This window comes from Mustela lutreola, chromosome 5 (genome assembly GCF_030435805.1).
Source record: "Mustela lutreola isolate mMusLut2 chromosome 5, mMusLut2.pri, whole genome shotgun sequence".
NCBI classification, from domain to species: Eukaryota; Metazoa; Chordata; class Mammalia; order Carnivora; family Mustelidae; genus Mustela; species Mustela lutreola.
In genome coordinates this window covers 28,417,429-28,433,560 of record NC_081294.1, presented here as the reverse complement: position 1 = coordinate 28,433,560, position 16,132 = coordinate 28,417,429, and the positions used below count along the sequence as shown (strand labels likewise).

The 16,132-nt window shown below is 37.8% G+C and overlaps 1 protein-coding gene across 3 annotated transcripts in view; it reads left to right on the top strand.

Moving 5' to 3' along the window:
• The window catches only part of LMBRD2 (LMBR1 domain containing 2), a 43,901-nt gene that overhangs the window by 10,476 nt on the left and 17,293 nt on the right, over positions 1 to 16,132 (top strand). For all 3 annotated transcript variants that reach the window (XM_059173800.1, XM_059173798.1, XM_059173801.1), the window contains exons 2-11: positions 7 to 243; positions 502 to 599; positions 2,376 to 2,471; positions 5,575 to 5,742; positions 7,001 to 7,211; positions 9,290 to 9,364; positions 10,377 to 10,490; positions 10,852 to 11,035; positions 14,110 to 14,291; positions 14,833 to 14,966. In XM_059173800.1, the coding sequence (XP_059029783.1) occupies positions 70 to 243; positions 502 to 599; positions 2,376 to 2,471; positions 5,575 to 5,742; positions 7,001 to 7,211; positions 9,290 to 9,364; positions 10,377 to 10,490; positions 10,852 to 11,035; positions 14,110 to 14,291; positions 14,833 to 14,966 (1,436 nt within the window). In that variant the 5' untranslated portion in view covers positions 7 to 69. The remainder of the gene's footprint in view (positions 1 to 6; positions 244 to 501; positions 600 to 2,375; positions 2,472 to 5,574; positions 5,743 to 7,000; positions 7,212 to 9,289; positions 9,365 to 10,376; positions 10,491 to 10,851; positions 11,036 to 14,109; positions 14,292 to 14,832; positions 14,967 to 16,132) is intronic.

Genomic DNA, 16,132 nt, shown 5'->3' with positions numbered 1-16,132 from the left:
TTCCAGTTTACAGATATGACCCAGATCTGTACATGAGTGACTTCGGTTAGTCAGAGTGAACATTCAATAATGAGTGGTGCAGCTCTGGGACTCGAGATTGTTTTTGTCTTTTTTCTGGCATTATTCCTACTTCATCGATATGGAGATTTCAAGAAACAGCACAGACTTGTAATTGTCGGAACACTGCTAGCTTGGTATCTCTGCTTTCTTATCGTCTTCATACTGCCTCTGGATGTTAGTACGGTAAGAGGTGAAACTGAGTTTTGCAATCCAGAGGCAACTGTAATCATACAGCATATTTGAGATATGTTAGTTCTTAAGATAGCTAAAGTATATAAGGTTATACTGAATATTTTGTATTTCAATCTTACTATAGGAATTTGATCATTAAAAATTACAGCCAGGAAGGTAATTGGTGGGTGGGTTGATACCTTCCCATATCCCTTAAGTACTTGACAACCTTCTGGTTTTCATTTTTAAACCATGTGTTCATTGATTTAGACCATATACAACCGGTGCAAGCATGCTGCTGCAAACTCCAGCCCTCCTGAGAATAGCAACATCACTGGCTTATACGCAACTGCTACCCCAGGTCCCAGGTATTTGCTTCCTGTTTGTTTGTTTGTTTGTTTGTTTTTAAAACTAGGGTAGATGAGAAAAATTGCTTTAACATTGTCAGTTCTTACCATTTGGATTTTATAAAAGTTGATCCTCATTCTCTGCTCATCCCCCCTACTCCAGTTACTCCAGTTCTGTCCTGTGCTAATAGACTTTTAATTACATTATGTTCTATCTAAATTTAAATCTTAAATACATTTTGAGTATTTATTGGTACACAAGGCCTTTTAGTAGATGTTAAGGAGAAAGTTCTAGAAGACCTCTTACTAAGAGATAGCCCTCGTTCTAGCTCTTACTAAGAATGTGACTTCCAGGGGCTATTTTTCTTGTCAGCCACTCTCTGGTCTGAAAAAACGGGACATTCATTTTCTCTTTTGCCTTATTTACAAGGTTGAATAAAGGGTAGGGAGATTATTCTGTATGTAGGATGTTCCTTTCATATTGTGCATCCTTTGAAATCATTATTGCTTTTTTTAATTTTTACTTTCTTAAAGATTTTGTTTTTTTTTATTTTTATTTTTTTTTTAAGATTTATTTATTTATTTGACAGAGAGACAGAGATCACAAGTAGGCAGAGAGGCAGGCAGAGAGAGAGAGGAGGAAGCAGGCTCCCCTCTGAGCAGAGAGCCCGATGCGGGACTCGATCCCAGGACCCTGGGATCATGACCTGAGCCGAAGGCAGCGGCTCAACCCACTGAGCCACCCAGACGCCCCCTTCTTAAAGATTTTATTTTTAAATAATCTCTATACCCAACATAGGACTCAAACTCACAGCCTGAAGATCAAGAGTGGCACTACCAGCTGACCCAGCCAGGCACCCCAAAATCATTTATAGTTTTAAACTGAGAATAAACAAAGCTAAATTATGAAAGGTTATGTTAAATTCATATCAAACTTCCAAGTAAAAAAGTTTGAGAAATGTTGACTATTTTATCATTTTACCAGTGCTTTAAGTGATATGTGCATTTTTCTTGATGCATCTTTTATTATTATTATTTTTTGAACCTGAATAAGGGTAAATTTGAAATGTAGATGTTACTATCCTTTAAAGCACATTAAAAATCGGATATAGATCAGTAACAATTGTGAATTGCTGGAAGTTCCTGGACTAAATGATATCCTTACGATATTAATGAAAGAATCTATGGTCAGATACACATATCTTCAGAAAATTCAAACAGAATTATACAAATGCTGGTATCTCTCTCCATAGGAGCTATGCTACAGTGACTGATTTTTAGGGCTCCAGTTTCAGAAGTTAATCACCTAATGTCTTTGACCTCCCTTTTCCCTCCTCCCTAAGAAATAACCAACCCACAAATGGGGTGTGTATTTTATTTATTTATTTTTTCTTTATTTTATTTTGTTTTTCTTTTTTTTAGGGGGTATGTATTTTAAAGGCAATCAAATCAGAGATTTAGTTTCATGATGCATTCACTTTTAAAGACTGTCACTTTTAAAGACCGTCACATTTTCTATTAGGTGAACATTATGTCTTCTTATTGCTCAAGAATTAAAAATATACTGAAAGTTGAAAATATAAATGGCATTCCTCTTCTAGAACAAACTGTTTTGTTTCCTTTCTGTGTGTTTTTTTAGTTTGATAGTCAGCTTTGAATTACAAGTTTTCTATGAAATTTTAAAAGTTAGAATCAGTAATTTAACATCTAATGTAAATGAACTTTGCCATGCACAAATTAATTGTGTAATTTAAGTAGTCATCATTTATTAATTGGCTTTAAATTGTTATTAAACAGCCAACATCCATGTTTCAAGCCATGGAGTTACATTCCTGATGGAATCATGCCAATTTTCTGGAGGGTAGTGTATTGGACATCACAATTTTTGACATGGTAAGTGGCAGTGAAGGATTAAAAAAATGTTTAAAATTTTGGCTAAAGTTAAAAAAAAAGATTATGTTTTCTTCATGAATCCTCATATTTTAGAATTTATTCAAATGTTACTTATTCTTTTCTTAAATCTGTGTATTCTTTTTTTTTTTTTTTTTAAGATTTTATTTATTTATTTGACAGAGATCCCAAGTAGGCAGAGAGGCTAGCAGTGATGGGGGGGGGGGAAGCAGACTCCCTGCTGAGCAGAGAGCCTGATGACCTGAGCCAGAGGCAGAGGCTTTAATCCACTGAGCCACCCAGGGGCCGCTTAAATTTGTATATTCTATTTTCTGCTCATTTGGTTCTCTCCCATCTTGAAAGAAAAGGAAAAAAAAACAGACAAACAAGAACTAGAGAACAGAAAGAAAAAATTTTTGCTGCCACCATTCCTCTCTAATTATTGCCTTCTCTCTTGACCTTCTTCAATTCAGTCTTCTTCCCAGTTTTATATGAATCTGCTCTTGCTAAGGTCATCATTGTCTCCCGGTTTTCTGTTTTTCTGCTTAGCCCAATCTGCTGAATTCTCTTCACGGGTTCTATTTTTGTGGCCCATTTCCTAAATGTTGGTGTTCCCTAAGATCTCATCTTTGGTCATCTTGTTACCTGACCCTTCCTGTATAGCTCTAATTTTAGCTGTAGCCACCGATGTATTCCCAGTGTTTCCACCCATTACAGCTTTGTCTTTTTGTTTGCTTGTTTAAGAGAGGGGGTGGTGGGTGAAGCAGAGGGACAGGGAGAGAGAGAATCCTAAGATTCCCAGCATGGAGCCTATGGTGGGGCCTCATCTCATGACCCCAAGATCATGACTTGAGCCAAAATCAAGAGTTAGAGGCTTAACCAACTGAGCCACCCAGGTGCACCGAAACTTTGTCTTTCTGCTGTGCTCCAAGCACATTATTCACTATGTACTGAGCATTTCAGATAGTCTGCAGGCAACTAAGCTCTAAAACTGAAGCTACTGAACATCACAAGAGAAAAATCACACAGTAGAGTAGAGTAGTGCCCCTGTAAATTCATGTTCGTTGAACTCATCTGGGCCCTCAGCATTGCCCGACTTTCCTCCTTTGTGTCTCTAGTCCTCTTGCTCTTCCTTCTCTATAGTAAGACTTTAGACCTCTGCTATTCTCTTTGTGGCTCTTTCTCTCTGCTTTATGTCCTAGAATCAATCACCTTTTCCCTTTGCAGAGAACTTTGCTTTCTGCTTCACAGTGAAATCAGAAGTCATCGGATGCCAGCTCTTTCAGCCTCTCACCAGCACACCTACCAACCCAACCTCTTCCCTTCCTCTCAAAGTGACTTCAGAGTGAAATCCGTCTTCCTGAAATGGACCCATCTCCTTCAGCTCTTGTTACCTATACTCACAGCGTCCCATTTCAAAAAGAATACAGAGTTCTCTCATCCTTTTAGAAAAAGAAAGAAAAAGCCAAAAAAATCTCTCAAATGCAACCCTTTCCAACTTCCTGGCTTCTAACCTCATCGATCTACTCATCACAGCTTAATTTTTGGAGGGAGACTTTATTGAAGTAAAAATTGGTACAGAAAGGTGACAGGTTGTGTTTAGTTTCACTTTTTTCAAAGTGAATACACCTGGATAGCCAGCACTCAGATGATATTATAGAACATTAACAATGTTTATGCTACATCTAGAAGCTTCCCTCATAGCCTCTCCCAGGCATATCCTCCCATGTGTAGCCATGATTCTGACATCCATCCCTATAGGTTAGCTTTGCCAATTGGGGCTTTGTAAATGCAGAGTTGTATGGTATGTGTTTTTCTGCATCTCTTTTGGGGCTCACAAATTTGGAAGTTTCCTCTGTGTTGTATTGTGTGTATCAGTATTCTTTTTCATTTCTGAAAAATCTTCTTTGATATGACCGTGCCACAGTTTATCCTATCCAGCCAAACTTCTCAAATGAATTGTCTACATGTACTGTCTTCGTTTACCCATTGTTCACTCTTTCTTCAACCCATTGAAGCCTGTTTTCTAGCCCCACTTCCCTCTCACACACAAGTCTTCATTGACTTGACCTCTTGGCAGCATTTAATTATTGTTTTCTCTCTCTACTTCGAAATACTTCCTTCTCCTGTTTTCTCCTCCATATGCTTTGTTTTCTCCATCCTTCTCGGCTGTTCTTTCTGTCTCCCTTGCTGGCTTCTTCTCCTCCTGTTTCTCTCCCTGTCCTTTAAAAGATAATTTTTCTCCGGGCTCAGCCTCAGCTCTTTCCTTCTCCTTCTACATATTCACCCTTCTAAATGTCATCTACAAGTGTCATGTCAGTACCACTGATGTGGTGAGGACTCCTGAATTTATCTGTGTTTCCACTCTTCTCTCCTGAATTCTGAAGCTGGATAGCCAACTACTTCCTGTGTAGCTCCTTTTTAAAAAATGTTTTTAATTTTTTAAATTACTTTTCAGTGTACTAGAATTCATTATTTATGCACCACACCCAGTGCTTCTTGCAATACATGTCCTCCGCAATACCCACCACCAGCCTGGCCCAACTTCCCACCCCCTGCCCCTTCAAAACCCTCAGATTGTTTTTCAGCTCCTTTGAGATGTGTCCTAAGTACTTCAAATCCGTGTATTCACAGCCAGTCTTCGCCCCTTCTGGTTCTTATCACATCTCCACCCCTTACCCTCTCCCACATAGTCCTCGTTTTGTTCCCTTTCAATCCATTCTTCCTGCTGAAGCCTTATCAGTTTATAGAAGACTTCAATTTGATCATGTCCCCTATAAAGAAAAAGATTCCTCATTGTCTGAATAGTCCAAAGTCAAGACTTCAAAGCCTTTTTTTTAAAGATTCATTGTAAGTCCCTTATACTGTTGTACTGTCTGCTGGTCATTATGACCTGTTTTGCTCCCAGAAATGTGCTTTGCTTTCTCCAAAATTTAATATTACAAAAATATTTAGTCATCTATTAGAGTTCATGTTATTAATGATTATTAAAAATCATACCTATTTATGAAAACTGCGCATTGAAATTGAGGTTCACATAATCCTGCTATTTTGAGGTTAAACAGACATATCAGCTGTTTCTTTAATCATTTTTCCAACTATCTAGGATTCTGTTGCCTTTCATGCAGTCATATGCAAGATCAGGAGGGTTTTCCATCACTGGAAAGATCAAAACTGCACTGATCGAGAATGCAATCTATTATGGCACCTATTTGCTGATTTTTGGAGCATTTTTAATTTATGTAGCTGTAAACCCACATTTACACTTAGAATGGTAAGAAAAGTTGTCTTCTTAACATTGTTTCTGTGTGTATTTGCATTTTTTATAATTTATTTTTATCTCACATATGCTGATAAACAGACATTTCATTGATAAACATATTAAGTCATGTGTTTTATAGATTCCCCAAAAAGAAAATCTAAGTAATCTCTATTATTAAGAAGAAAAAATGGAATAATATATTTAAATATAGCTACTGGATGAAGAACTAATGCTTTATCTAATAGCTCTGTGTTAACCCTTATGAATTTTTTAAAGTTTTTATTTAAATTCCAGTTAGTTAACATACAGTGTTCAGGTGTATGGTGTATGTAATATATAGGTTCAGGTGTATGATTTTGTATATGACAAAATAACTAGTTTTCTTTTTCATTGGAACTTATGAGTATTTCTTTTTTAAGATTTATTGATTTATTTTAGAGAGCGAGTGAGCAAGTGCGCACAGAAACTTGAGAGGGAGGTGGGCAGAGGGAGAGGGAAAGACAGAATCTCAAACTGACTTCAGACAGAATCTCAAGCTGACTCCATGCTGAGCCAGAGCCCCATGTGGAGCCCGATCTTACAACCCTGAGATCATGACCTGAGCAGAAACCAAGAGTCAGACGCTAACTGCCTAAGCCACCTAAGTGCCTCAGAACTTGAGAATATTTTTTTCTTTTGTTCTGACTGTAGTTTGAGGGCATATTTCTCTCTGACCTTAGATTCAGACATAATAATAAAATTGAAATCTATATTATGCTTGTGATCTATATAATACATATGAAGAGATCTCAGAAGTTAGGAATAGAGCAGAAGTGATAATTCTCACTATTGCATTCCTGAGGTTTGTGTAGGTGTGCCTCAAAGCAAGTTAAAAAATTTTTAGGCTTTAAAATTTTTTCAGCCTTCTATTGTTTAATGGTGAATAAGGTAGCCCCTAATGAAAAAAAGTATCTTTTCTTTGAACAAAATACATATATTTTTTGCCAGGAATTATCCTACATTCTAATTTTAACTATAATGGAAGCAGAGTTTCCTGTGTTAAAGTCTATTTCTGCAGTCACGCTCTTACTTCCCCTTAAAACACACAGATTATCTTTTGGCTGTTGCTAAAAGAGTAGCTGAGGCTTGGAAGATACAATTTTTTTCATATCCAATCCTAGCCATCCTTTAGGGCCGTTTTCTCAAAAAATCATTTAATGCTGGTTAGTCTTATGTTACATTTTGTTGGAAAAATTTATCTGTCACACTATCTGCGTATGTTTTCTCTTAGGAACCAGCTTCAGACAATTGGGATAGCTGCTGCAAATACGTGGGGCCTGTTCCTTCTCGTGTTGTTGCTAGGGTATGGTTTGGTAGAAATTCCTCGGTCTTACTGGAATGGAGCAAAAAGAGGTTATCTACTTATGAAAACGTATTTTAAGGCTGCCAAACTGATGACAGAGAAAGCAGATGCAGAAGAGAATTTAGAAGATGTCATGGAGGTAATGCAAGTTTAAACCTTACGGCCAGTCATGGTTGGTTGGTTGCTGCTGCTGTTAGCACATTGGTGGGCTTTACCCTGTGGTCATGTGTTGGTCCATCAGAATTTCCAGACGATTAGCACGACTTCCTGTTGGCTGTTCAGCTTCATGAGATGTCCCCTCCATCTTCCAACCACCAAAGATTCGGTGCGAATCTGTTCAACAGTGCAACATTATGATTGTCATCTAGGGAACTTTGACTAGCTCCCCTCTTTTACTCTTAAAGGTACATGAAGAAAATAAGCAATATTTCAAATACTTTGTACACTTCATAGAAGTTAGGAACTTTTAAAGGAACCTTAAATTTATAACAGGTATAGTAAATATCAATAGTTAACTATTTCAGTACTTAATTTTATATAATATAGCTTAAGAATTTTAAGGAAAGATACAGTATTTTTGTGTACAATGTATAACCAGACTATGTGGTTCCTATTCAGAGTTGTGCTAACAAGTCAACAAAACTTCAAGGCAATTTCATACTAGAAAACTGTAATGCAGTGATGATTCAAGCGTCTTTTAAAAACCCAGGTCTTCTCCTGTCATTCCCACATTTAGGCCTCGCTCACTGACCTCCGGTAAACTGTTACTACGGCCATCTGGAGCACTTTGCTTTTCTTCGGCTTGATCGGGTGCTGCTCAGGCGCTCACCCTCCTTTCCCCCGGCCACACTGTACTTGTTTCGGTTCCTTGAAACTCCCTGTGCACTTCTGCTTGGAGCCTTAGACAGGCTGTTTGGATTATTCTTGCTCCCTCTTTTGGTTGGCTGACCTTACTCCTCCTGCTTTGTATCTCAGCTTAAGTCATCAGTTTATCAGAAGGCCTCCGCTGCTAGATTACACAGCACTTTCCATACCGTTTCTTTATGAATAATGTCTGTTTTCCTCATTAAGCTAAGCTCCCAACAGGAGCAATGTCTACTGGTACAGATTATTCATAAGGTCTACGTATTTTAAATTTTGGTGGGTATTGCTAATTTACCACTCAAAGAGGCTATATAATTTTGCCAGAAAACTGTTCTTATTTTTAAAATTTGTGGTTGTTTTTAGTGAGCTTGACTAGCTTTCCAGACATTTATTGACCAATAGTATTTCTTATGTGTCTTCCTAATTTTCGCTCGATTTGTAAGCACTTTCCATATATTAAGGGAGGTGATTTTTTTTGTTATCTGTGTATTTTTTTTTCATAATTTTGTCTATATGCCAGATGGGTTCCCTACCTCCAGTTTTGTATCCCATAGGGCCATTCTCTCCTCTACAATCAGAATGTTCTTTTTAATACCCTGGTCAGTTCTCTTGCCTCCCAGCCCTTGAACATGCCATTTCTTTTGTCTAAAACAGTGGTGCTCACTTTTTGTAAAAAAATTCATTACTATTATAGAATATTGTTCTTCTTTGGGAACTACTGGTTCTAAAGATTCCCCTCCCGACCCCCCCTTTATACTTTTATAGCTTTCATACTCACTAAATTGCTTATTACCACACCACCAGCAGACAGTCTTTAAAGACCTGTAACATCATGTCTTCCTACCGCACCCTCCCGCATGGATTGTGGTGACTGCTGGCATCTAGCGTGTTCTTAATAAACAAGTGTGGAACGAATAAGTCGTTGGAAAGGAGGAGGTGTTTTGTGACATTTGTTGCCTGTTGCTTCCTCTGGTTTCTTCAGTGTGTTTTAGATAATGAGATATTTGAACTTCCTAAGCCAGGTGGAGGGGCACAGCATCACAGTTTTTCTGGTCCTTCATGACTTTTTTATAACGTTTACTCATCTTTGTGTGCCAAGTAAGCAAATGATAAGGGAATAAATCTTAGAAAGTAGTAAAAACCTCAGGGTATAGGTATTGCTATTCTAGAACTATGTATTTTTACTTATGTTCTTAAGAACTTTTATTCAGTGAATGGAGCTTCATGTATATGCTGAGTAGTCTGGGTTAGAATTAAACTTGTGAGAACATATATAGTACCTAGAATAGTCTCATTTGAAATGTATGATGTATAGAAATGGAAATATTTTTACTCCTCTTACTGTTTTTATAGGAGGTTCGCAAAGTGAATGAAAGCATCAAGTATAATCACCCATTGAGAAAATGTGTGGATACAATACTTAAAAAGGTAATTAAGCATATCCTCATAAACCGGTAGTAATTTGCACTTAGAATTTGTTCCAGTTGTTATTACAAGTTTGACATTTAATTATTGGCAATATTTTTCATTGAAATGTAGATGTAGAGGTTATGGTAAATGATGTGTAGTAATTGCTATGACTCAGCAATGGAGATGGACCTTTACAGTTTCTAAGTGTCATTGAATGTGGTCACTACAGGCATATCTCCTTAATAAACTAGGGCCTCAATGTTCTCTTTCACTCACTTCCTTTGTGCCATTTTATGATATATGAGGTACTTTGTAAACTGAATGACCCTATGAGATATTTAACCCAGATATTTAACAGGAAGCAATGCAATTAAGGTTCTGCTGCATTGGGGTTGAATTAGGGCTATTTATATATTTCCAAAATGATTATTCCAAAATGGGCTGCTCATTAAATCTATTATACTATTACTAGCTAGTGTTCCCTTCAGCTAAGATAATGGTCATGAGAATAAGTTCTCTCATCATTTCTCTTACATTGCTATCTTTTGAGATCAATTCAGGGAGATTAAGTAACTTGCCCAAGTTCAGGTAAGTAATGAATGACTGATAGGGCAGATGACTCCAAATCATATATGTGTTTGTTTTTCTGTACCACACCTTTAAACATTCAGCATCTTGGATTTGTTGTGATTTGTCTTCATTTTAGGTAGGAAAATAATTAATTAGATGCCTACATAGCCTAATCCTTTCAAATACTAGTTGCTTCATGTAGGTTAGCTCCCTTACCCTACCATAGCAAGTATATCTGATCATAAAGGTTAATATTAATAGGGGTAAGAAGATACTCAATACATCGGAAATATTTTGAAGGAAATGTCAGCAACTAAAAATCCGGCTATTTAGAGATGCCAGTAAGGGAGGAATATGTTTTTGAGTAAATTAGCTACGCCCAGGACTGGAAGATTTTATAGTAAAATAAAATTTTAAGTTTTTTGCAAATGAAATTTAAAAATCTGCTTGTCCCTTTTAGTGCCCTACAGAGTATCAGGAAAAAATGGGTAGGAACATGGATGATTATGAAGATTTTGATGAAAAGCACAATACCTACCCAAGTGAAAAGAGTCTGGTAAAACTACATAAGCAGGTAACTTTATTATTAATAGCTTTTTTGCTTGCTAAGATCTTAGTTTTGTGATTACTGCCCACAAAAAGGGAATTTGGAATAAATGTATATTTGAAACTTTCTTTGATTCTGTGCTTTGATCCTGTGTTTTAACTGTGTATTTCTCAACAGGGGTACTCTTGGTATTTGGGGAGGGAGAATTATTCACTGGGCAGAATTGTTACATATATCCTAGAATATTAACATCCTTGGCCCAACCCAGCAAATGCCACTAACACGTTGCCATTGTTGCGATAACCAGCATCTTCCTGAAACACTGTTGGATCAGAACACTGACCGATATATCCTGCCCCCTTCCCCCCGCCTCCGTTCTCTTTTATAGGTGATTTATTCAGTTCAGAGGCACCGTCGAACTCAAGTACAGTGGCGGATTCTTTTAGAGCAAGCGTTTTATCTAGAAGATGTAGCAAAAAATGAAACTAGTGCTACTCATCAGTTTGTTCACACCTTCCAGTCACCAGAGCCAGAAAATAAATTTATCCAGTATTTTTATAATCCTACAGTTGGTATGTAATTTGACATAAATTTCAAAATTTTAATGGTAATTTTTTCTAAAGGAAAAAAGTATATATTTTCACCAGTGCAGAGTTAAATTGTATTTGTATTATTTGACATATATCATGTTGTAATATTATATATCTGATAAACATCCCCCTCTAAAATTATTGGTTATATTAACAGATAATCTGTCAGTTTGCACTCTTACTTCAAAGTTAGTCAAAATTCTATGCAAAAATATATGCATACATCAGGAATATTATGTATTCATAATATATACTTAAAATAGAATTTTAAGCAATTTTACATCACAAGCTTGGGTCCCTTCTTCAGTCTTTATATACTACTAAACTATTCCCCTAAGAAGTCCTCTTTATTTGTATCTGTTGGTCTATTTACATGACCTGCACTAAGTAGACATAATTATTTCATTTTCTTTAATAATTATTTATGACACTCTTCAAACATTATCAGATTTAATATGAAGAATTTAATGAAAACATACCAAAGTGTCATAGTATTAGAACTTCCATTTACCTTATTTATCTAAATAACAATTATGTTCACCTGATTCTCTTTCTCATGTTTGGTTTTGAGTACAAAGACATAATGGTCATAACATATCTTGGAAAACTTCAGCAAGGATCTTTTCTAATTGGATAAAAGAAATACTTGTTTTCATTCATTTAACAAATATTTGAGAACATATATGCTATCTGTTGTTGGGCACTTGGTATATGTCAATAAATGTAAAGACAACTTCCTCTTTATGGAGTGAGAAAAACAGGTAATGTAATCATAAAGGTGTGAAGAAGGTGCTGAGTAGGTAGTTGGCTGTAGAAATGGGAGTTCAGGGGAGAAGTCTGGTCTACAAGTATAAATCAGGGTGTCATCAGTGTATCGGTGAGCCTTGGGTCAGAATAAAATCAACAAAGTGATTGGGAGAGAGAAGACAAACTCTGAAGACCAAGCTGAGGCACAACATAAGGTAGACTCCAGCTTCATGAAGAGGAACCAGGAAAAGGCTAAATGGGAAGTGGCCAGTGAAGTAGGAGGAAAAGCGGGATGGTGGGGTGTCTTGCGGCAAGGGGTATGTAAAGTACCTTTCCAGATGTGGATGGGTCTACTGTCATGCCCATGAAGCCTTGACTGCTAGATATCAGAGAAGTGATGTGGAGGCGGAGGGAATAAGAAAGCCCAGTTGGAGTTTAAAGAGCCATTAGAAGCTGGGAGAATAGAAAACTCTCAAAATGTTTTGCTTACAAATGGGAGTAGAGAAAAGAGGTGGTAGCTGAAGGAGGATGGCAGGGTCAAGATCAATTATAGCGTATGATTTGGGAATGATACCTTAGAGGAAATGTAATGAGAGAAGAGAATGGCTGGGATGATGTCCATGAGGAGGAGAGATGAAATGGAAAATAGTGAACAGCGCAGAGAATGCCCTTCGATTAGGAAGTAAGGCACAAATGTACCTGAGCAGGTAAAAAGAGGTAGTGGTGGGGACTTGGGGAGCTCCCTTCTGCCAGCTTCTCAGTGAAATGCTGAGAATGAGTGTAGGGGAAGAAATTTTGGAGATTTGAAGAAAGAAGAAAAGGTCCAAAATAGTTGCTAAGGAGAGAAGGTGTGGGAGAGGATTGGTGAATTGTAGTAAGCTAGTCGGCCAGTGCTCGGGGTCCACCTGAAGCTGGGGATTAAACATTTAGAGTGAAAACAGTCCACAAAGGTATGTGTCTTCTGCAGGATGCAGCTCCCAGAGCAGCCAGAAGGTTGGATCTAACCAGGGTGTGGTTTCACCTAGCAAGGGCAGAGAAGAAGAGAGGGCAAAGAAATTGGAATGTTGGAGAGTAATTATCCTCAAAGATTGTGGAATCGGAGCTGGTAAAGAAAGCAATAGGATACCAGGTGTTAAGGCGGCAATACAAAAGGTGGAGAAGGAATAGAGTATTAGTTCAGGTAAGGTCAGTCAGTGGAATTGGAATATTAGGTGAAGATATTGCCTGGAAACAGGGCCACTGTAATGAGATTAAAAGGGCAGGAGTTATTGGCGGTAAGAGGTTTAGGGATGGCCGTGGGAATGAGCTGTGAAGGTACAGTGGAGGATGAGATCACAGGAGGACAGGAGGGCAAGGATGTGAAAGAAGACCCCAGGGTACTGAAAAAAAGGATCACCAGTGTGGACCTTGAACTCACCAGGAACTGTGCGGAGAGTAGGGTTGAAAGATTTATTAGAGTGTGAGCCAAGAGCTCCACACCTCCGTGAATGAACTGAAAATACAGCTTTTCAATTTGGGGAACTTTTTTTTCTTGTCTTATTTTTTACCTAAAGTCAGACTGAACTGAAAGTTGCCAGAATAGTAAAAAGAATTCTTGTATATCCTTCACCCACATTCTCCATATGTTAATGGTTTACCATATTCATTTGCTTTATCTTTCTCTCTGTGTATATATTTTTCCTTAATCTTTTCAGAGTTGAATCCAAATATGATGACTTTTTGCTCCTAAATGTTTCAGCATCTATGTTCTAAAATAAGAGACATTTCCCTCTATAACCAAATACAATGACCAAATCAGGAAAAGAACTTTGATAACAACTGTTATCTATAGACCTTAATCAGATTTTGCAAGTGGTCCCAAAATATTCTTTCTTGAAAATCCCAGATCATGCATTGCATTCAGGTGTCATGTCCCCTTAATTTCCTTTCATCTGGACCAAAGTCTCAGTGCCTCTTTCTGTTTTATGACATTGGTATTTTTGGAGACTCTAGGCCTGTGTTTTATGGGGTGTCCCGGAATGTGAGTGTGATACTTCCTCTGGTTGGATGCAAGTTTTGCCTTTTTGGTGGGAATACTGCTGCAGTTATATGGCGTTCTTCTCAGTGTTCCATGACCGGAGGCACGTGATGTCAGTTTGTCGCATTCCTGGTGATTATTGGGTGACGAGGAGATCTGCCGGGTTCCTACCCTATGAACTTAGTATTTTCCTCTTTGCAGTTATGTATCTTGTACGGAATATTTTGAAACAGGATGAATACTGTGTTCCTCTTTATAGTTTTCCTAATCATCTTTTTCTTTTCTCTTCTAGAATGGTACTGGGAATGTCTCTTGCGACCATGGTTTTATAGGATACTTGCCGTGGTTTTGTCCGTCTTCTCTGTGATTGTTGTGTGGTCAGAATGCACATTCTTTAGCACGACACCTGTCTTATCCCTCTTTGCAGTCTTCATACAGCTGGCGGAAAAAACTTACAACTATATTTATATCGAGGTCAGTTGATTTTATGTCTGTCATAAATGTGTGTCAGTTCATAGTATAGTTTTTAACTATTGTCTTTTTCTTTATATATTATAGTAATGAGGAAAGCAGCGAAGTTCCCTGCAGTGTTACTATTCAGACTTTCAAAAATAAGCTTCATCCATTTACCCAGACTATGAAAACTTACAACTGTGTTTGAGGAGAGATGATAGGGTACAAAATAGTGCAAAATTCTTTTCTAAGAATACTTTGATCCTGTTTATGCCAGTGAAGCTACATAACTTAGAGTCTTCATGGGGAGAATGGCCGAGGGAGAGGGAGAACGGGCGCACTTCAGGAGGTAGATTTGAAACTCATGAACAGGATGTTGAATGGGTTGAGATGCAGATTTTTTTTTTCATAAATTCATTTTCTTATGCGGTTAAGAAAAACTGTTACTGTGTTTAAATTTTAGACTGTCAATAAATGTTAGCTGGAAATAAAGGATAATGCTTGGGGACATACAAAAGTGCTCGAGTCCATTCGTCTTAAACTGGTTTTGCTTGTTTTTCAGATTGCTTGCTTCCTTTCCATCTTCTTTCTCAGCATCTGTGTTTATTCTACTGTGTTCAGGATTCGTGTATTTAACTATTATTACTTGGCCTCACATCACCAGACTGATGCTTACAGCCTTCTTTTCAGTGGCATGTAAGTGGAATGGTATTTGGATACATGGGACTGACTCCGTTGCACGCATTCTTTGGATCTCTCATTTATTTCTTGTCCTTTACGGGTGTTCCACTGACACCTGTGTTTATGTGAGCTCATTGATTAGGTTTAAGCATTAGTTAGATGTCTGGTTACTAGCTAAATCCAGGCTTACTAGGTTAGGGAGGAAAGGAAAGACAGCCTGGATTTGCAGATGAGAGATTCAATAAATAGATTAGTAAATACTAGGACCATCTGAGAGTTTAGAGGTGAAGTGAGACCTAGAGAGTTCCGAGATCCCATGGCAACAAACTGCATCATGAAGGGCTTACGAAAATAAACAAGAATAGTCTTTGCTAAGAGATTTAGCAAGAGAGTAGAGTGACAGCTCTAGTTTGGGCTATTGTTTGTCCCTATTGTTTAATCAGTTATAACGGTATTTATAAAGGGTGGACCTTGAGAAGTTCACAGAGGAATCCATGTCTGAAGCATCTTGAAGGTTTTTTTCTTTTACATTTTCCTCCAAATAATTATAGAGTCATAGGAAGTTGCAAGTATAGTACAAAGAGTCTTATTAACCTTCACCCAGCTTTCCCAAATGGAGTCATTTTATATAACCATTGTACAATATCAAAAGCAGGGATTTTACACCGAGAGGTTACTGTTAATTAGATTATACACCTTATTTAGTTCTCACCATTTAAAAAAAATATTTTATTTATTTATTTGACAGAGAGAGATCACAAGTAGGCAGAGAGGCAGGCAGAGAGATAGAGGAAGAAGCAGGCTCCCGCCAAGCAGAGAGCCCGGTGTGGGACTCAATCCCAGGACCCTGAGGTCATGACCTGAGCCAAAAGCAGAGGCTTAACCCACTGAGCCACCCAGACGCCCAGTTCTCACCATTTTTATCCTTCATCTGTGTGTGTGTGTGCGCTTGTGTAGATTCATGTACCCACCACCACAATCTAGATACAGAATTGTTCAATCACACAAAATAACTCCTCATACTGCCTCTTTGTATTCACATCCTCCATTTTCCTCTCCCGCCCACTCTCCAAGTCTAGTACTGAGAGGCTGGACAAAACTGAGCTCTCGCAGTTCTTTGTACCTGAACTTGTCAGAGTGGTGTACTTTGATACAACTTCAGGTCTTTTGTTTTGTGAGTA